This window comes from Pygocentrus nattereri, chromosome 7 (assembly GCF_015220715.1).
Source record: "Pygocentrus nattereri isolate fPygNat1 chromosome 7, fPygNat1.pri, whole genome shotgun sequence".
NCBI lineage: Eukaryota > Metazoa > Chordata > Actinopteri > Characiformes > Serrasalmidae > Pygocentrus > Pygocentrus nattereri.
This window is the reverse complement of record NC_051217.1, coordinates 32,744,518-32,767,228: the sequence shown is the minus strand read 5'-3', so window position 1 is coordinate 32,767,228 and position 22,711 is coordinate 32,744,518. Positions and strand designations below refer to the sequence as shown.

At 41.2% G+C, this 22,711-nt stretch overlaps 1 protein-coding gene and 1 pseudogene across 1 annotated transcript; one reads left to right on the top strand and one right to left on the bottom strand.

The window, feature by feature from the left end:
• Positions 1 to 9,713: 9,713 nt before the first annotated feature.
• Positions 9,714 to 14,761, top strand: LOC119263672. The gene is made up of 9 exons (XM_037539846.1): positions 9,714 to 9,928; positions 11,355 to 11,410; positions 11,524 to 11,598; positions 11,684 to 11,761; positions 11,891 to 11,989; positions 12,105 to 12,152; positions 12,244 to 12,324; positions 12,445 to 12,836; positions 14,128 to 14,761. The coding sequence occupies exons 1-8, from the start codon at positions 9,754 to 9,756 to the stop codon at positions 12,592 to 12,594; spliced, it is 762 nt and encodes a 253-aa protein (XP_037395743.1). The 5' UTR covers positions 9,714 to 9,753; the 3' UTR covers positions 12,595 to 12,836; positions 14,128 to 14,761.
• Positions 14,762 to 18,775: 4,014 nt separating this feature from the next.
• LOC119263681 lies at positions 18,776 to 22,174 on the bottom strand (annotated as a pseudogene).
• Between the last annotated feature and the right edge of the window lie 537 nt (positions 22,175 to 22,711).

The following is a 22,711-nucleotide window of genomic DNA, read 5'->3' as shown; positions in this document are numbered from 1 at the left end:
TACCTGTTTGTTCCAGCATGGCAGCAGCCTGTTGCAGGTCAAAGGATCCGAGCCTAGGGGGGTTGTGGGTTATGTAGTCTTGGGGTTGTCCTATAAGTGGAATGTTCCATCTCCCATGCTTGAGCAGGGGGAGGGGGACCAGCTTTCATGGTTCCAAATAGTAGTTGCAGTAGGAATGTTTTAATATTAAATGTTTTATATTTATATTAAAACATTGATTAAATAATAAAATAGATTATATTTATAAAATTTACTTTAGTTAAAGTGAATTTGTACATTTTAAAACTTACCTGCAAACTTACCTGTGGTTGGTTGAATCCAATAGGTTAAGGGGTTTATAAAATGGAGAACTCGCATGTTTGGAGAGTGAGGGTGAAGCTAGCTTGGTGTGTAGTTCTGTTTGTAAGGCCATAGTTGAAGGCATATTTTTTGATAGGAGTTTGTATCAAGTTGATCAGTTTATGTTGTTTTGTTTTCCCTTTATTTTCATTTTTCTTTTTGAATTGATTGTTTTTGGGATTTTGGTACACCGTGCACTTTTTGCTGTGGACTTAATAAACCTTCCTGCATCGGAACTTCCCGTTTTCCAGTGTTTTTAAACCTCCACTCAGCTATCCTGTAACACCCTGTGACTGGTGAACCATTTGAGAGGGTCTTGATAGACTGTATTGGGCCTCTTCCTAAAACTAAAACTGGAAACCAGTTCCTTATGACAGTCATGTGTGCTTCCACCCGTTTTCCTGAAGGATTCCTTTAAGATAAATAACCAGCCAGATTATTGTTAAGGCATTGGTTAAGTTTTTTACTATTTTTGGTCTTCCAAAAGTCATACAAACTGATCAGGGTACAAATTTCACATCAAAGCTTTTTGCTCAGGTTTCCAAGATGTTGGGCATCAAACACGAAATGTCTAGCCCATACCACCCCGAATCACAGGGGGCGCTAGAACGCTTCCATCAGTCACTGAAAAGTATGCTAAAGAAACATTGTGTAGACAGTGGACAGGATTGGGATGAGGGTTCTGAAGGTTCTGAAGGAGATGTTTCAGATTGAACAAACTCCTGTAAGTAAACATGTGCTAGATTACATCAGTTCATTTCGTGAGCGCTGGCATCGTGCATGTGGCCTAGCCAAAGAGATGCTGTGCAAGTCCAAAGTCAAAATGAAACGTTGCTTTGACAAAAAGGCTGTTGTTCGCCATTTTAACCCTGGCGATAAAGTTTTAGTGCTTTTACCTTCTGGTGCTTCTTCTTTTTCTTCCAGTTTTGCTGGGCCCTACATGATCCAGAAATGGTTAGGTGATCTTGACTATCAGGTGAGAACACCAGACCGTAGACGTAAATACAGAGTGTGTCATGTAAACATGCTCAAACCTTACTATGAACGACCACTGGCACATAGTGACACGTTGATAGCTGTAGAAGCTCCTGTAGTTTTAACTTCTGTGTTGGATACTTGCTCTGTTGCTGAAGAAAAAGATGAATTGGGTTTGTGCTGTTCTTCTCAAATGGGGGCTAGGTTGTCAAACTCTGAGATGCTAGCACAGTTGGATTCTGGACAGTCTTCACTTGTTAAACATTTACCTGACTCACAACGTGAAGATGTTGTAGTTTTGATTCACGAATTTCCCACTATACTCGGTGATGTACCAAAACAGACATCTGTACTTCAACATGATATCAAGGTAGTTACTGAGCGACCTTTGAAACAACATGCGTACCGAGTAAATGCCCAGAAACGAGAAATCATGAAGAAAGAGGTAGAGTACTTGCTGAAACATGGATTCGCAGTACCCAGTAGTAGCCCATGGAGTTCACCGTGTGTGTTGGTTCCAAAGCCTGATGGCACTTCTAGACTATGCACAGATTACTGCAGATTAAATGCTGTCACGATTTCTGATTCTTTTCCCTTACCACGCATTGATGACTGCATTGATAATGTTGGTTCAGCACGTTTTGTTTCAAAGTTGGATCTGTTAAAAGGGTACTGGCAAGTTCCCTTAACCCCAAAAGCTGCTGAATTATCTGCATTTGTTGCTCCTGATGCATTTTTACAATACACTGTCATGGCTTTTGGTCTCAAATGCCCCAGCAACATTCCAAAGATTGGTGAATACCCTATTTTCTGATGTACCAAACTGTACGGCTTACCTTGATGACATTGTGATTTATTCTCAGGACTAGGACAGTCACTTGGCTTCTTTGAGGACAGTTTTTACTTGTTTGGCTAAGGCAAACTTAACTTTGAACTTGGCTAAATGCGAGTTTGCACATGCTACTGTGACATACCTAGGTAAGCAAGTCGGTCAAGGAAAAGTCTGCCCGCTAAATGAAAAGGTCAGTGCTATTGTGAAATTTCCAGTTCCTACCACCAGACGTGAGCTGAGACGTTTTTTGGGTATGGTGGGTTACTACAGAGGATTCTGTCATAACTTCTCTTCTGTCGCCGCTCCCCTGACAGTGCTGTTAAGTCCTGCAAACAAATTTGTTTGGACTTCGGAATGTCACCAAGCTTTTGAAAATGTGAAAGCTTTGTTGTGTTCTGCTCCAGTTTTGGCAGCACCTGATTTTAACAAACCGTTTAAGTTAGAGGTTGATGCTAGTCAGGTAGGAGCTGGAGCTGTCCTCTTACAGGAGGATGAACAAAATGTTGACCACCCTGTGTCATTCTTTTCTAGAAAGTTTGATAAATATCAGTTAAACTATTCCACTATTGAGAAGGAAGCATTAGCCTTGCTTTTAGCCTTGAAGTTTTTTGAGGTTTATGTTGGCTCTAGTCTTTCACCAGTTGTTGTTTATACTGATCACAACCCACTTGTGTTTTTATCAAGGATGTATAACCACAACCATAGACTTATGAGATGGTTTTTGTTTTTGCAGGATTTTAACCTTGAGATAAGGCACAAAAAGGGAGTGGAAAATGTAACGGCGGATGCACTTTCTAGAATTGAATTATAACTGAATGTTTTAAAACAAAAATGTGTAACAAGTTGCTAATTTTTACAAGAGTAATTTTTGTTCTTTTTGGGTGGCCGTGTTACGTGCAAATGCACGTAGGGCATGTCTCTGTTTGTGTGTGTGTTCACAGGTACAGCCTGGGGTGTGGTCCTGTTGCAGGAGTACCTTGGTGGGTGGAGCCCACTTTATTGAAGTCTGCCACTAGAGGGGAACAGCAGGGCAGGAGGCAGACAGACACCACAGAACCACAGAAGGAGAGCAGCAGCCATGCTGTTTGGCGGGGGGGAGAACCATGTGGCCTACAAACTTTAATGCTCCATGTAATTGACCTATGTTTGAGATAACCAGTTCTTCTGTGGCTCTTTAAAACAGCCATTAGTATTTGTTTTAGGTGCTGGTACTAGAGAGGTAAGAAGGAGCATGCTCATACATTACACCACGTAGGACTGTCTACTGTTAAAAACCTTAGGTGAGGGGCGGGCACTACCCTCTGTATGTTTTGTTTAATTGATTAGGTTCAGAGTAGTTATTGTTTTCATTATTGACTTCTTAGATTAAAAGTTGTTTTGTTCAGTTAGCTTAGGGTTTCGTTTTTCTTTTGTTTTGTTTTTTTTCTTTGGTGCCGTCCTGAGTTCAGCCCTACATTTATTTTCAGTTTTGTATGGATTTGATCATTTTTGTTTTGTTTCTTTTATATATATATGGATATTCATGGCTGGTTTCTGTATATATTGAATTATGAGTTCAGTAAACTGCTAAAACGTGAGATTATCTGGTCTGTGGTTCTCTCCCTCTCCATTTCACATACACCAACCCACTCATCCAACCTCCACCACATGATATATGCTCCTTTTACCCCTAGATAGCTTAAAGGGGCTGTAACACCAGTGAATGTTTTTAAAGAATTTGTATTTGTTAAAGATTGGGGCCATATCTAAATGTCAATTCCAACAAACCTCATCACTTATTTGTGACCTGAAACTTTTGTGATGCATTCTGATGGAAGGCGATTCTTTGAATGCAACGTGTTCAATACCTGCTAGTTGTGAATGTTTGCAGTCTGTGGTACCCAGCGATAGCGGGATCTCTGAACATTTTCCTGCTGTTTTATTCCATAGTAACAGGACAGGAGACTCACCCGGTGAATAAGAATGCTGAGGCTCTTGAACCAAGCTTTTTAAAAAAGCAAGTGTAAAACACATGTGCAGCCACATAAATAATAATAGTATTTTGTATCTTTTTTGGGGGCTTCCCTTTCTTTGCAGGTGACCGTTAGTTTCATTTTCAGATATTTAGCCAGCTGCTTAGAGGAGAACCCATGGTTGTTGAGTGCTGACTCAAGGTTTGAAGTCAGAAAATTCATTATGCTTTAGAATCAGCTGACAAGTCCTATTGACAATTCTTGACCTACGTAACCAGTCCTAACAAGTTAATTAAGGCTGAGTAAGTTAATTAAGTATCAAATAAGGTTTCTTGGAGAAGTTGTATTTACTTAATTTCTCTTCTTTTTCTCTTCTGCGTACAACTGTACATACTGATCTATGATGTTGTGCTTATCTTATTCAGTGTCATACTCATGACCTAGTAAATGAAATTGTGATGCTGGAGAAATGCATGACATGTTACACACCTCTGACATCTTTCAAGTGGCATGGAGTCTGATGCAAAGGTGAGTTTGAGATACCTCACAACTATGTACACACCAGGCTTTCTTAATCTTGATGTGTATCCATTGAATTAAAAAACATGTATGAGAATGTAACACTATCACAGAATATCAAGAATCATGAGCAAAAAAGTAGATCAGCCTGTTTGTGTTTTATAATATATCTATAGAATCAGATGGATAAATTAAGGTAATATTACTTTATTTAAATGTAGGAATTAAGAGAACCACATGACTTCATCAATAAATAAAAATAAAACACTTAAACGCAAACTGGAACAGAACGATATATCTCTAACACTAATTCCTGCCAGAATTTCTGCCACTGATGGACAATGATCAATTTGTTCATCCTATATCTGTAAGCAGTGAAAAACATGCATTTAGCTTTAAAGCAGCCTGTCATTCTCATGAAAACGTGCTGAAGAATGGTTTGGTTTCCAGTTCATGTGTTTTCTAAGACTAATGTTTGCATTTGCGTATTGTTTTCCTGTTTGAAGAGTAAAATTTGTGTACATTTTGATGAGAATTTTGGCAAATCGCGGATACAATCGGCTGAAATGAGCTTTCTCTGCAGGGTCGCCGGGCTCTCCCTTAGAGATAGGGTGAGAAGCTCAGTGATGCATGAGAGGCTCGGAGTAGAGCCGCTGTTCCTCCACGTTGAGAGAAGCCAGTTGAGGTGGTTCAGGCATCTGGTGAGGATGGCCTCTGGACGCCTCCCTAGGGAGGTGTTCCAGACATGTCCGACGGGGAGGAGACCCCGGGGAAGACCCAGGACACATGGGAGGGATTATATCTCTCGACTGTCTTGGGAACTCCTCGGCATCCCTCCGGAAGAGCTGGAGAAGGTGGCGGAGGAGAGGGAGGCCTGGGCCTCTTTGCTTTGGCTGCTGCCCCCGCGACCCAGATTTGGATAAGCGGTGGATGGATGGATGGATGGATTTTGGCAAATTCTTTTGACTGATAGCTAATTGTTATTAGTCGGTGATTATCGATAAACCTACAATCAAACTGTTTTGTATAAATAAGGCTTTAGTCTTTATTGTGTGAAAAAACACAGCCAAACATAAGTTATAACAGTAACATAATGTAGTCTACTTGCTTACATTTACCACACAATTTCCTCGCCCTGCCGTGCAATTGCACTTTCTTTCTGAGAGTATGTACAAAATAGTTGTCTGTCTTGGTTTGTGCTTGCAGATGTTTGCTGCTGATATGGTACATCACTGTGCTTGTGCTTCTGCTGAACTTTAATACAGCACTGCATCAAAAATGGTCCTCAAGTTCAATGAAAAACCTACATATTCAAATATCAGTTGTTTATTGGAAATTAAATGAATTTTTTAACTGAAAGCATTGGTTGAACATTTATGTATTTGTTGGTTAACAGCTAATCAGTAAATCATTAACATCACTTAATGCAATTATAGTTGAGCCATATAACATGAGAGAGGTGGTTTATCTATGATTTTCTTTGATAGACTTGTAGATAGAAATGATGTTAGCCATGTTACTGAGTCATCTGAAATAATTACTTTGTTTCTTATAGTATGCAATGGTATAAGACATAGAGCATGCCTTGAAAAGTGGTCTGAAGACTTGGAACAATCCTATGTAAGTTTACTGAAACAAACTGCTGTTTATAAAAACATTTGATAACTGAATATATCGCTCACAAATGAATTCTATAACATTTCAGTATACTTTTCTTTTATGTTTAATATATAGGACAGCAGTTCATCTTGGGAGGAGTACAGTCAAAAAGAAGACAGTAATTCATCAGGGGAGCAGTACATTCCAGATTCTGCATCTGCATCTGGAAGTTCAGACTATGAATGCGACATTGAATTTGTGGAAAATCAGGGTAAAATCAAGAAAACAGGATTCATCCTTTCAGAGACATCCAGATTAGATCTTTCAGATGATTTGGGTGAAATTAGCCATTCCATTAGAGATGTTCAAAACAGCATTAAGATTGCAAAGACAGAAGTAAAATTAGGAAGCTACATAGAAATTACAAATGAGAGAAATTACTGTTTTGTTTGTGGAAAGCCTCAAACAAAAGTCACATGGCATTTCAAAATGCATGAAAAAGAAAGTCTGGAAATTGCTCAGGTGATTGGTGATTCTCTGAGAAAGGTCAGTGACCTTGTACAGTGCCGTGCACTCATGGCAGATGAGCAGGAGGCTATCAGAGCTGTCAGCATGTTCCAGAAGCTGTATGAAACGAAGTGGTCAGAGTTTGTCTCCCATTCTGCCTTGACAAATCTCAGTGAAGCAAAATACAACAAAGCTTCTCCGCTGCCACTTACTAGAGACATCCAAAAGCTCCATGAATTCCTTCATCAGGAGACAGAATCTGCACTGAGGGTCCTAAAAGAGAAAACATCTGCTGAAGATTATGCTGCACTAGCAAGATTGACTCTTTGTCAGGTCATACTCTTTAACAGGAGACGGGCTGGTGAAGTGTCAAAGATTATATAAAAACTACCAGGACCCCAAGACTTCAAAGATAAATGATAATGTAAGTTTTGGCCTGTCATTACAATCTTACTCCAAATTAATTACCTCATCAATCTTCAAAAAATACTCCATTATACTCCAGATATACTCCATTATACTCCAAAATACTGCACAAAGATTTTTTTTATGTAAAAGTAGAACTGAGAGCCTTTGCTATGACACTTTAAACTGAGTTCAGGTGCATCTGCTACCACTGATAATTGCTGGGCAGCCTTTTCTGAGCAAACTGAGCGAAAAGGGGAGATGGGCTTTGTCAATGAAGTGACCAAGAACTCAGAGGTCACTCTGGCGTGCAATGGGGAAGACAGGAGAACCTGCCAAAAGGACAGTGGTTTTTGCAGCACTCCACCTATCATGGCTTTATTGTAGTGGACAGATGGAAGCTACTCTTCAAAATGCACATGATGCCCCTCTTGGAGTTTTGACTTTAATACGTAGCGCTGAAGCAAGCCAGGCACCACTGATCATCCGGTGAATTGACATGATTTTCAGGACCATTAGTGCACTAACAGTCACCTTATGCTGACTGTTGCCTTGGTCAGAAGCTGATGGTGCCCAACCTTCAATGGGTGTTTCAACCCTTAACTCTAGCACTCTCCAGCTGACAGGTCAGCAGTGGTGGCCAATACTCTGCCCATCAGCTGCTGGCTTCCTGCTTATGTTCTCCCTCTGAAACCAGAGCTAACAAGAGACCACCATGATTCTAGCAACACTTGGCCAGAGTAGCCAATGAAAATCTGTCAAAATAAAAGTCCCTCCTAAAAATTTGAAAAATTGTTGTTTAATTCTTGGATTTGAATATTATAAACTAGCAAATTATGAGCTGTTGTAAATAATAACAGATATGAAAGAGAAATTATTCTATACTTACTGTTTCTGGGAAATACAATTTTGCACTGGCACTTAATCAGGACACAAAAATCTTTAATAAAAGTGGCATTATCACGGAAAATATACGTCTTTCAGCCACTGGTACCATGTTTTGTATTTGGCGAATACGCAAAATCAGTTGTTTTCAGACATTTTGGCTGTAATAGCTTTGGTATAATGAAGATTTTGGCCTGTATTTACAGAAACCGATTAGGTGACTATTTGCTTCCCATGCTTGTTAGCACTGTTAGCCTAGCAGCCCTAATACTACACTAAAGAAGCAGAACTCGGACATCAAACATGTCTTTGTTTAATGACTGTATTTGGAGTGAGCAGAAAACCCTATGAGTCATTATCGGTGTGCTGAGTCTTTGAGACTCTTCTGTATAATAAAGCAATTATGATGGTTTGTTTACCTGTGAAGAATTTCTGATTTATTCTAATAAAACATGAAGATGATGAGGCAGTAGTTTCATTAACAGTGTGTGCATCATAAACACCTCAGCTTATAAGAGAGGAGAGTGACTCTGGGTGAGTGAGGGACTGAGTGTGTCTGTGTTTTGGTCATGATGACTATTTAAGTGCTCTTGTTACAGTTTGATTCTTTTAACATTAATAGTTTAACAGTTAATAGAAAATATAAATTTGTATAAAAAACAAGAACGACAACAAGAAAACAACAAACACATGGCATCTATATGTCCACCCTATTGTGCATGTGTCCATCCTGCCATGGAAAGAAACATGACAGGGTGGATGATTTTAGCTAAATTATTATTACTTTTAAAGATTATTATTATAGAGACTGTGTGAGAAAAATGAAGTGAAATTCACTTATAGATTCTCTGAATGTGCAGCAGGTCTTCAGTCCATTGAAGATAAAACAATATGACTGTTGCGTCGTCACTGATGTCCAAGTTTACTTTCTTAAGGTGTCAGATATCCCAAGATGACAGAGTGGACAGCAAATCTTGAACGTGTGAACAGGTTAATACATTTATGAATAATGTAAATGTCTAAATTATTAATAAACATCTTTAAGACTTTATGAAAAAAATAAACATTTAAAAGTTGTTATTGAAGTTACACTTAAAAGAGACATTCAATTTAACCAGGAGCACCTCAGACACGTCAAAATCCACGTCAAAGAAAAAGGTCTAAAAAGTACAAAATGTATTTTAAAGTGAAGCTTAACATTCTTAGATATTCATAATAATGTGTTCATTCAGAGTGAAGCATGAACTGGTTCAGTAAAGTGAATCAAACTGTTTTCACTCTTCATCTCCATCTTGTCTCTTACTGTCTTTCAGGGACACTTTCCTGTAAGACACAGCAGGATTAAGACTCTGATTTGTTCCACTTGTAGAGCTATTTTACAGTAAATACAGTCTAAATCTCCTTTACACAGAGCTACTGTGTTAATCTCTCTGTAAATTCTCTACATCTTCTTTCTTATTTGTCTTATTTGTCTCTCTGTCTGCAACAGTTTTCAAACCACAAGATGAGTTTAAAGGTGAGATGTGAAGTTTGATGGACTGTATGTTACAAACACCGCTGTCACGTAACTTAAACATGTTTTGAACTAAAGACCGTTACCAAGGTGAAAGAACGTTCCATAGAACACTAAAGAAGCTGAACGTCTAAAATCGTTCAGTCGTTCACCGACACCCAAACGATCAAGCTGCTTTCTCTTGAGCTCTCACTCTCAGCGAACTACCGGAGTCCTTCTGCTTTAAGATGAAGCTTCCTGCGTTCATCTTCGGCGCTCAGCTGCGGCCAGCGGTTCTTTGGGCCGCCGGCATCTCAGCAGCAGCTGTAACGTCTGCTCTTCTTTTTTACAGGTGGCGGATCCAGGACGGACAGCGGACGACGAGGGACGAAGATGCAGCGACCCAGACGGACGGCTGCGACGGTGAGTTAGGAGCGGATATTTCTGCCAGCATAGAGCGCTAAGAGAGACACCTGATGTAGAAAAACGGCCGCAGAGAGAGAAACTTAGTGCTGCTGATCCTGACAGCGTGTTCTGACCTGCAGCAGCTACAGCTGACGGTGGGCTTTAGTGGAAAACAGGTCTGAGGGGCTTTTGGGGAGAAAGACTTTTAAAAAATGCGCTTTTTATTTAAGTGACCGGTTGAAGACTTTAACAGGCCGAGACTGGGTGATATGGAGGGATTTCACTTTGTTTTGTGTCAGTAACGTTAGCTAACTTTAGCCTAAAGCTAATCACTTGTTGTGTCTGTTACTGAGCAACAGACGATCCGCGCGCAGCCGAAACGTGAACACTTCTCCACAATAATGTGAAAAATGTGAGTCAGTTTGTCACAGAGCTGCAGTTATTGATGTGAAAAGGTCCAAACTAAAGTGTGATAAACTGTAAGATGTGAATGTAGTGAAAGCGCTCAGTGCTGTTTATCAGAGCAGCGTCAGTTTCTACTTCCCAAACGCTTTTAACCAGCAGCGCTAACGTTATTCCTCCTAATAAACAGACACAGACCAGCTCTGTCTCCTCATTATTCACCACCAGCACTGGAATAGCTCATTAGACGAGCTTTCACCAACATTAACACACGAAGTCGATAAGAGGAGACGGGGTAGATCGAGTCTGCTGGGCTTTTTAAAACGCATATTTAGAGAAACTAAAACATCAAAAGTCAACCCACCATTTTGCAGCAGGGATAAATGTAAAGTCATTATGCTGGTAGTGAACTATGCTGCCTGTCACAGCCCGGATACTAAGCAGATATTGGTCCAATGGCTTGATAAGATCGACCCCCTCTTGGACTGTGAGTGGAAAAAGTGATGGACATGACATTTTGTCTAATACTCTGTTCACTGGTTGACCGGCTGGAAAACGCTGAGCAAAAGTCATTGGGCTGCCAGTTTTGCCCTCAGTGGGGCAACAGGGGGCTCTATTGCAGTCTGAGAGTTATCTAAAGACAATAGAAACAGACCGTTAAAACAGAGGTTAGAGTAACACTGGCGTTGTCCTAAAGTTGGGACAGTAATTAGGAAAATTTGTCTAGTCAGGATGTTTCTGTGATACTGTTTTCTGATCTGGAGTTAGGATAAGATCATGAAGTTAGGAACTGTTGTTCTGTGATAGGTTTTGTCCTAAAGTCAGTCCTAACTGAAGTTGTCATGGTTACTAAACAGATGAGATTTCAGAGTTAAGATGTTTCTGTAATACGGCCCCAGAGTAACAAACGGTCAGATCATAGTGACCCTTCAGCTGCCCTTCATTCAGGAGAGTTGTTGAACATTGCTGCAGATTCTCATTACACTGTAAAGCCCTTCAGGATCCTGAACATGCCAGTTACTATTTAAACTATTTTCCTCAGGAACGGAGGAACACAGGCTGGCCATCTTACCTTCAGGCTGTGCCCCCGTGCCACAGGTAGTCTTTCTTACTCATCAGTTTAAAATGGCTAAAGATCATGAAGATAAAGTTTATTCAGACTTGACTACACCAATGTCCCCGTATTAACCACTGATTTGTCTTTGCTGTAGGAGGTTTCTGTGCTCAGCTGGCAGCAGGCGGTCTTAATCCCACCCCTTTCTTGCGGAGCGCTGGTGAGATTTGAGGTAAAATTCTGTAGAATTTTTCCCACTAATATGTGATTAGTACTGCAGTCTCCCCTAAACACTTTATTCTCCTCTGTCCCTGTAGCAGCACTGCCAAGCTTTGGACAGAGCAAACAGGATGTTTGCTTACACCTTCTCACAGCCACGTTTTGACAGCACGAAGGTTCGTTTCAGCTGATTATTTTGCCAATGATTCACTTTTCAGCACAGAGAAACACTTTACTGACTGTTGTAGTTTGATTCTGAATGTGACGATGGTGAAGTTAATGAGATGTTTTCATGATTCCTGCAGCTGGTGGAGTTGAAGCTCCAACACAGGACCATCTGTGAGGGGCTGGAGTCTGAGCACTGGTGGGTGCTCAGCAACGAATTTTATCATCTGTTCGCGGAGGTGAGACTCAGTTATTGGAGCAGGTTCATCATTTCACTGTGATCATGTTTTCTGCCATTTGTGTCTGTTTTACTGCCTTTTTATTTGAACCTCATGGTGTTCACTGATTTTACAGCTTCCTCCTCAGCACTTCGCTACTGTGGCTGCTGTGGCCTGCATCAAGGTAAAGCTGTAATCTCATTTGGACCGTAAGACCTTTGCTGCCAGATTGCCCTGTTTAGATGTTTTCATCAACATCTCATCTGCTCATTCAGCGTTTTGGAACATCGATCAGCGAGGCGACCTTCTACCTTCGCACTGAATCAGTGGAGACATCACTGCAGAATGTTACTCTGGTTAGTACTTCATTGTGTACTTTTGCAGTTCAGTTAATAGATTGTAACTTAGTAGTTCTGCAAATTGTGTCCGATTATAAATGTAAGCATTTTCAGCATTTCTCTGTGTGTGTTTTGCAGCAAACCAAAGTGGGGAAGACACTGAAGATGGTATCCATTGGTTCAGATGGCTGTTTCAGGACTCACCATTCCAGCAACACCCGGATCCTTGAGACGCCAGCACCATACATGGTTTCTAGCAAACCACGAGGACCCCCACCAGGCTTCTAATCACACTCTACACCTTAATATCATACCTTTTTTAAGTTCATTATCATAGTGATTGTAGTTCTTATAGTGGTAATTATATCGTTTTTTTCTATCATTCTGTGTGTGTGTGTGTGTGTGTGTGTGTGTGTGTGTGTGTGTTTTCAGATGCAGTTTTCTGTGTAACCAGGAGAGCCCCTGAAGATTTATCTCTGAGAGAATGACGGTGGATCATCACATCTTATCATCTCTAGACTGGAAACATGGTATGAAATAATATTTATTTTAAAGGTGAATAACAGTAACTGTTCAAATCCTGCATGGTTGAATCATTGCAGTGTAATATTAAAGTCATTCAGAGTGGTTTGATGTGAAATAGTTTACTGTAGAGAAATGTTTTCTATGTAATCTTTGTGACAGTAAAATAGTTCTACATCTGGTTTTATATACAAATGTGGACTCTGAAAAGTAACATTTTAATGCAGTCATATATTTTTCATAAATTGTATCAGCAGGTTTTTTTTTATCCAGTGATGGACAATGTTTTATTAGCCTACCTGTTTATTATAAATGATCACACCAGTAGGCATTAAGGGAATTTTAACATTTTAAAACATTAACATTTATAATAGAGTTGTGTTGTAACTCTGGAAGGGCATGTCAGGAGAACATGAAACGGAGGAGTAAGTCAGAGTTTATGATTGGAGTGAATGTGATGGTGTGGGGAGTGTGTGATGTGTGATCTTTGAGGTTGAACAATTTCATGAGTACAAATGTTTTAATAAAAGACTATAAAGTATATTCAGTTCAATTTGCTCCTGTGTCAGTAAAGATGCTAATGCCTTTTATCTTCTGTAAAATGAGCCATAAAAATAACCTCAGGTTATATTAATCCTGGGCAAATGGAAATGTTAGTAAAACACTATCATATCCTGTGGAAATAGAGTTTCTCAAGTCGGGAGACGCTCAAAGAAGCGCTTAATTGTGTTCTCTGACGAAGCTGAAGTCGGCTTCTTATTCGCCAGCTTCTTGTTGGGAATTTTCTTGTTCCTCCTTAAATGATGCTGCAGTTATTATTATAATGCCTGAGGAGCCAGAATGTAACTGCTGGACCATTTAAGATGGAAGGAGAAAAATGAAACAAGAACCTGGTGAATAGGAAGCTAACTTCAACTTCTCAGGCTAATATGCAGCGTTTCTGTCCTGTCTCACGTGCACAACTGAGAACATGTAAACATGACTAGAAAAAAAAAAGCTAATGGCAATTAATAATACACTGCATTCACCTAACACAGTGAGGTAAATCATTATGTAGACAAAATAATAGATAAATGAAATGTTTTCACATCTGTTCTACTCTTTCCTGTAGTGAAGGCAGTGCATGAATAAAGCAGCCACTCCCATCTCTTCCATTTAGCCTGAGATTTCTTATCCTGTGTGAATCACTCTTAAACATTACAGATGTCCTCAGGGTGAACTGTCATTGCCCCAGCTCCTCATAGAAAGTGCAACCTGTCTGAATAGAGCTTTACTCTGTCTTTTTCTCTCTTCATTCAGGGTTCCAGTGCATCATTCCTCCTGGATTCGAGGCTCTAGACAGCAGTGACTCCTACATGTCATCAAGAAACTGTGGACTTGTACGCCGGATGTACGCTGAAGGAAGCCTTGACAAGAAGTGCAGCAAGACCTTTAGAGACTTCACCATCAGCCATCACTGGACTTTATCTCCAGCGTTTATGTTCATCAGAAGCAGGATCGCCTCTGGCATCATCATTATTGTCTTAGCCACAGACCCAGGACCATTGGAGACATCAGGACCCATGAAGAGGAGATCAGCGCCATCATCACCACTGGACATTATCATCAGCAGAAGCTTCATCACCGCTGCCATCGTACACATCAAGATCTCAGTTATCATCATCGTCTTAGCCATGGACTGAGTCAGAAGATGTTACTTCATCTCATCATCATGACAACAAGCTAGTCTCAACAGCATATAATTATCGTTATTCCTGTTTGTAAATTGTATTTGTAGAGTATTTATAACAACTATAACCCTATGAATAGTTTTCAATAAAGCCTGAATTTATTTCAATGTTACAAACAAATAGATTTGCTCTCATTTTTACCTTCTGTGAAAATTATTCCTTGAAAAATTCTCATCAAAAAAAAGTTGTGAGGTGCATTTTTATACCTGCTAGAATCTGATCAATGTGTTTATATTTGTTTTGTAGCTGCTATAAAAGGTATAAATTCATTTTAAACAAGACACATTTTCATGGTTTTCCTGGGGTCAAACCACCTGACTGACACCTGTGACAATAAATTAGAGTTTTTACATTTTTACTCATGAAAGGGCTGCTAACCTTGTTATTGCACCATGAAGATCACTTTTTAAAGACGTCAAAATAAAAGTCCTCTTCTGTTGGTTTTGCTACGACATGAAATCTTCTCATTTTCGTACGTTTTATCATAACTGCACATTCTCAGAACTTTCAAAAAATGACTTAAGGTTTTTAATTATTTTTAATATTCATCATCACTAAAAGAGTGAAATACACAGAAAATGTCTGCGTGAAACTTAAACACTTTATTTTGCAAGGTCAAGTCTACATCTTATGATGCAACTACATGTTGTGTCCACCCTGTCATGTAAAAAGACAACATACATAAATGATGTTTAGAAAGTCTTGTAGAAACTATGGAGTCATTTTCAGAGAGACATGGTATCCTGTTTTTCACAGTAACTCTTATGGCCCGTCAAAATGATTGGTATCCATAATTACTGTTTACTCAAAAACACAGTAAAAAGATCACAAAAATCTGAATCAGAGTCAGAGCCAGTCCAAAAAGTCAAAAAAAGATAATGAAACAGCAGTGGCACCAAGGGGGGATCAATAAACAGAGTCAAAGACTTCAGAAAAAGGTCTAGTTACTCTAAAATATCCAACAGTGGAAGAATCAAGTCAGTACTCAGGTGAGGATGACCTCTGGTGATGAAGCCAGGTATTACACCTCACAAGATCATTTCATATTTATAACATTCCATATTTACTCACTGGGTGGTGAGAGACTGAGTGTGTCATGCTGACTATTTAAGTGCTCTTGTTACAGTGTGATGAGTGACAAGACAAACAATTAACCTGTTTTAAAATCCTTGAAATAACAGTTTCATTCTTTTAACTTCAGTACTTAAACTGTTAATAGAAACTATTATTTTATATAAAAAACAACAAAGAATTGTCATGTATATGTCCACCCTGTCAATGACAATGAGAATTAACTCAATATTTCAACATGACAGGGTGGACATCTTTAGTTTGACCTCAGCTAACTATAGAGACAATATGAGAAATATTAAGCTTAATTCATTTCCATATTTACTGACCGTGCAGCAGGTCTTCAGTCCAATGAAGATAATATCAGCCCCACGCCCTTGTGCCACTCGCGTCACTGGTTCCTTGGTTCCAGACCAGCAAGTTTATGGAGTTGGAACGGCACTGGTTTTGCTACTCACTATGAACATGGCTAGAAATGTCAGCCACAACAACGGCACTAATTTTAATAATATCGTTCAATCATGGGCAATGCCAGGGAGGGGCTTGGGGGTGCTGTAGCTAAACCCAGGACAGCCATAGCACCCCCAAGAAATTTCTGTGGTTTATTCAGAATTTTTAAGTTTTGAATGTGAATACCATGATCTATAATTTGAAAAATAAATAAATAATGAAACAAACCATTTATTTCTAGACTAAAAATCATAAAGCCAACACAGATGATCTGATTCACCCAATGGGCACAGCACGCATTGAACTTTTGACCTTTTGACCAAATACTGTTTGCGGTGTTTGCAGCCAGTGTCAGAGAAATTGCATAAGTAATTTTTTTTACATTTCACCCCAGCAGATGGGTTAGACATACACTCACTACTAGCCAGTATTTTTCCTCTGTTGCCCATTATGACTTTAATGCATTTGGTGGTTGAGGCACAAATTCTGACTCCTTATAGTTCTCTCCATGTGATGCTCATTCATACAACATTAGGTCTGTGGAATGGAATACTGTTGATTTGTTGCTCAAGGTGTTGGTAACTGGCAACACAACTTTGTGATTTCAGAATCGGAGGAGAATCGGTGCACAAACCTGTGTCTGTTGCTTGCTGCTTGGGTGCAAGGCTTGGCCGTAGTATAACTGTGTGAAGTCTTATATTCAGAGGTGTGTTTCCGTAGGCTGACTTCTGACATCTATATCCCATGAGCTGAAAATCTCTCCTTGTGTTTAACACAAAATAGTATTGTAACTGTCACAGATCGGGTGTGTGTGTGTGTGTGTGTGTGTATGTGTGTTGGGGTGTTGCAGTAGAAATTAAAAAGGCACATTAATAGGAAACCCTAAATTTCAGAGCATCCACGCTGAAAAGTCAAGCTGCAAACGAAAATATCTGCCCCGCCCCTGCATTCAATAAAACATGTCAGGAATAATCAGTAAAATATACAGTAATTCATGCTGTGTAAAACATACATACATAACAAACATATCCCTTCCTGGATCGGGGCCTTGTCGTGGTGGAAGGGCTTGTGTGGTCTAGGGATCTTCAGAGCTAAATCGTCGAGAGCAATATGCTTCTGGTAGGGTCTCCCAGGGCGAACAGGTCTGGAGTGAAGACCCAGACTAACACGATCCAAAGTTCTTCATGCATATTGGGCACAAAAAATCATGTACCCTGCCCGGGAAAGGGTCACCGGGACCTACCCCTGGAGCCAGGCCTGGGGGTAGTGTTCCACGGCGAGCGCCTGGTGGCCGGGCAGCCCACGTAATCCGGCCGGGCTCAGCCCGAAGAGGCAACGTGGGGAGGCCATGTGGGATGAGGCATAAAAGCAATTCAGCAGCAGCAAAGCAAAAGGAGTCAGCTTGGCCAAAAATTGCTGACAGAGTCAATGCGTGAGTTAAAATAAATATTAAAAACTCACAATACATTTAGTGAAAGGACATGGAAAAATATTTTAACTGTTATTTCATTTAATTGTTTAATTTTTATTATTATTATTTAAACATTTGTATTTGTCTTGATTTGTACACTTTTCTTTTTTTTTATTAACCTAGGTGTAATCAAAGTGGGATTAAACGCACATGGCAGCAAGTGAAGATGAAATATAAAAACATAGTCCAAAGTGGTTTCACAACTACCTAATATTCTTACTTTTATCAAGCTATGTTCGCCCTACAGTTGATTATGGTTTTGTAGCTAATAGGAAAAAGGCTGAGGTAACAAAAACAGGAGGGGGGCCACCATCACCACCTTTTACCCAGGCAGAGGAGCTGGCACTTTCACAGAACAGTGGGAGGCCCATCACTCATGGAATCACTGGAGGGAGCTCATCTGAGCCATCAACCCCCCAGGACACACCTCATTATGTTAAAGGCAAGTTCATTACATTTATTAGTTCATAGTTCATAAACTGTGAACTGCATTGATATTCTTAACATGTTTAATGCCTTCTCCCCAGTGATTGGTGGTGTGGTGCAGCTAAATGAGCCTCCTGCAGTTGTAAGTTATCTTAGCGTTCCCAAATCTTACTTGATGTGTATAAATATCTGTGTTTAACAAAAAATCTAAATTCCTGTTGCAGGATGATGATGAAACAATCTCTGCTTCCTCAGAATGGGAGGATCCTGGGAGGCCTATGCAGGTACAGTATATGTTGAATATGTTGATCATAGTATTTCATTTGATTAAACATGGTAATGTGTGTGACTGGCCTATAACAGAATGTGACTGGTGATCAGGAATCTGATGAGGAACCATCCACCTCCAAAGCTCAGCTTGGAACAGTAAGAATGCTTATGTCTCAACAAATATCAAAACTATTCAGAACACAAAGCTATTTATTTGAGCATAACATCGTATTTTTGTTAAAGATTTATACAAGGTTCACCTAAAAAAACAAATTGAGAAGTGTGATCTTCAAAAGGAACACATAAAACTGCAAATAAAACAGACAAGACTGGAAATTGAGTTGCTGGAATACAAATTAAAGGTGGGAGTAGTTGCTGTGAGTGTATGTTTTTACCCAGAACAAGGACAAGAAAATTCACTTGTTGGCATTTTTTTTCTTCAGGAAATAAAGAAATCATAAACACAATTTAAATTGTCCTCAGTTTATATTGTAAAGGGCAGATGGGGAAGGAAAATTGGGGGGGGTAATCAATCAGTGAAATGGTGTTTGCAGATTGCATTTCTGACAATTCGACCATTTCTGTGTTCGGGTAAATCCACATGAGGTTCCTCCTCATCATTTATTTGGGGTATGGCAGGATGTTGCTCCCTTCTTATGGTGGCAATGTTGTGCAATACCACACATGCCACTATAATGTCACATGCCCTCTCTGGGGTGACCCTGAGCCCCCGCAGGCACTGAAACCTGGCCTTGAGGATCCCGATCGTCATTTCAACCCTTGCTCTTGTTCTACAGAGGGCCAGGTTGTAGTGTGACTGGGGCCCAGGCTCAGGGTCAGGGTATGGTGTCATCACATACGGCATGCAGGGATACCCTCTGTCTGCAAGGAGGATGCCGTCGTATTGCCCTGTAAGCACACAGGGGGTTTAAAACTGAAACAATGCAACAATACACTAAATGTGAAATACACCCATAGCTAAAGTGCCACAGGCGTACCCTGATCAAATTTACTGTATAGTGCAGACTCTCGAAAAATCCTTGCATCATGTACAGAGCCTGGCCATTTGGCTTCAACATTAGTAATAATGTTGGTAGCATAACATATGAGCTTAATGGAGGAGAAAATAAGTTTATGTAATGTATTAAATATTAATAAATATAAATAAATATTGTCAGAACTTTGACCAGATATCGGGGGAGGTGAGGGACTTTGACTCAGAATGGGCCATGTTCCGCTCCTCCATTGTTGAAGCGGCTGACTGTAGCTGTGGTCGCAAGGTAGTTGGTGTCTGTCGGGGCGGTAATCCTCGAACCCGGTGGTGGACACCCCAGGTGAGAGAAGAAGAAGCTGAAGAAGGAGTCCTACTGGGCATGGTTGGCCTCTAGGACACCAGAGGCAGCTGGCAGGTATCGACAGGCCAAGCGATCTGCGGCTTCAGTCGTTGCCAAGGCAAAAACCCGGGTGTGGGAAGAGTTTGGTGAGGCCTTGGAAAGTGACTTTAAGTTGGCTCCGAAAAGATTCTGGCAAACCGTCAGGCGACTCAGAAGGGGAAAGCAGTGTGCCACTAGCACTGTATATAGTGGAGATGGTGTGCTGCTGACTTCAAATGAAGACATCATTGGGCAGTGGAAGGAATACTTTGAGGACCTTCTCAATCCCACCAACACGTTCTCCAGTGAGGAGGAGAATGGCTTGTCCATTACTGAGGCCGAAGTCACGAAGGTAGTTAAAAAGCTCCTTGGCGGCAGGGCTCCAGAGGTGGATGAGATCCGTCCCGAGTTCCTCAAGGCTCTGGATGTTGTGGGGCTGTCTTGGCTGACATGCCTTTTCAACATTGCGTGGACATCGGGGGCGGTGCCACTGGATTGGCAGACTGGGGTGGTGGTGCCTCTTTTTAAAAAGGCGGACCGGAGGGTGTGTTCCAACTACAGGGGAATCACACTCCTCAGCCTCCCTGGTAAGGTCTATGCAGGGGTACTGGAGAAGAGAGTCCGGCTTATAGTCGAACCTCACATTCAGGAGGAGCCGTGCGGGTTCCACCCTGGTCGTGGAACACTGGACCAACTCTTTACCCTCTCCAGGATTCTGGAGGGTTCATGGGAGTTTGCCCAACCAGTCCACATGTGCTTTGTGGATTTAGAGAAGGCATTCGACTGTGTTCCCCGGGGTATTCTGTGGGAGGTACATGGCTCTTTGCTATGAGCCATTCAGGCCCTGTACAAACAAAGCAGGAGTTTGGTTCGCATGGCCGGCAGTAAGTCAGACTCGTTCCCAGTGAGAGTTGGACTCCGTCAGGGCTGCCCTTTGTCACCGATTCTATTCATAATTTTTATGGATAGAATTTCTAGGCGCAATCAGGGGATGGAGGGTGTCCGGTTTGGTGACCTCAAGGTCACATCACTGCTGTTTGCAGATGATGTGGTCCTATTGGGGACATTAGGCCATGAACTTCAGCTTTCGCTGGATCAGTTTGCAGCCGAGTGTGAAGCGGCCGGCATGAGGATCAGTACCTCCAAATCCGAGGCCATGGTTCTCAGGCAGGAAAGGGTGGAGAGCCCTTTCTGGTTCGGGGATGAGCTCTTGCCTCAAGTGGAGGAGTTTAAGTATCTTGGGGTCTTGTTCATGAGTGATGGTACAAGGGAGCGGGAGATTGACAGGCGGATTGGTGCTGGGTCAGCAGTGATGCGAGCTCTTTACCGGTCTATTGTGTTAAAGAAAGAGCTGAGCCATAAGGCAAGGCTCTCGATTTACTGGTCGATCTACGTTCCCACCCTCATCTATGGTCATGAGCTTTGGGTAATGACCGAAAGAACGAGATTGCGAATACAAGCGGCCGAAATGAGTTTCCTCCGCAGGGTGTCTGGACTCTCCCTTAGAGATAGGGTGAGAAGTTCGGTCATCCGGGAGGGACTCGGAGTAGAGCCGCTGCTTCTCCTTGTCGAGAGGAGCCAGTTGAGGTGGTTCGGGCATCTTGTTAGGACGCCTGCCTTGAGAGGTGTCACAGGCAAGTCCACCCGGGAGGAGACCCCGCTGAAGACCCAGGACACGCTGGCGTGACTATATTGCCCAGCTGGGAGCTAGTGGAAGTGGCTGGGGAAAGGGAGGTCTGGGCCTCATTGCTTAGGATGCTGCCTAGGCGACCCGAACCCCGGAGAAGCGAAAGATGATGGATGGATGGATGGATGGATGGATGGATGGATGGATGGATGGACGGATTGATGGATGGATGGATGGATGGATGGATGGATGGATGGATGGATGGATTAAATATCAGTCCTTTATTTTTTAAAAAGTAGTAAATTTATGATCAGTACTTGTATATTAATATTTTCTGTTTACATAATCCCCTTCATTTTCGGCAGGTGCTTTAATTGGAATGTGGGTTCCATCCATGCATCCAATGATTCTTGGAAATCCTAAAATATTAAATTTTGCAGAGCTATTTATCTTTCACTTCCCATTTGTCTGATAATCTTTGTTAATAAAGACAAACCTGCAATTCTGTGGAATCCTCTTTAATGTTCATTAAAGGCTTATGCCCAGGGAAAACCACAAAACTGTACAACAACTGTTTTAAAGCTAGGCAAACTTTGCGGACTGACCGACGTACAGTTGCCTTGCCTGTGTGTTCAGCGTCTCCTACACTGTACAAAAAAGACCCATTGGCAAAGAAACGGAGAGCAATGCATAAAGTCTGCAAAGATGTGAGGGCTGATCCACGATGTGTGGTATTTGAAACGTGTGGCTTTAAAATATTGTTTAGGTATAAAATTGACTGCGAAGAAAAACGGTAACGTTCGAGAAGAAACTCATCGGGAAATGAAAGCATGTCTAATCTGGGTCTAATTACTCGTTCACGACGAAGAGTTCTGTGAATAATTTGCGCTTCAATATCAACTGGATCCTGGAGAAAAGGACACGCCATGTGTGCATGAGAAAAGTGGACGTAACCCTGAGTTCGGAGTAAGTTAACCTGCCAGCGAGCGGGTTAGCTTCAGAGAGTAAGTTGCTATAGTAACTGACTCAGGTTGTCTCTAAGCTCGGTTTCTGGAACGGAAAACCCTGAGTTTTCGTTAACTCTGAGTATACTTACCCGGTTTGGTCACTTTTGGTCACCTGCTTTCTGGAATACCCCTCTGCTTTGCCTTTGAGCAGAAAGTTGTTTTCCTATCAACTCAAATGAAACTTCACACTCTGACTCCAACACATGCAAGCACTGGGACCCCAGGCCAGCTGGACACAACTTTTCAGTGGAACAACAGTGCAGTTTACAAACGGTAAGCGCTATCTGTAAGCTTCTAAACTGTTGTGCTGTTGTCATCTCTGCTGCTCAGATTAAATTTGTTGGCATGCTAATGTTGACACTGTATGTTATTAGGCTAAGTGGTTAGCTAGCTAGTAGACCTGTGGTTCTCAACTGGTGTGCCGTAAAGTAAGATCAAGTTTCAGGTCAAACAGTTCT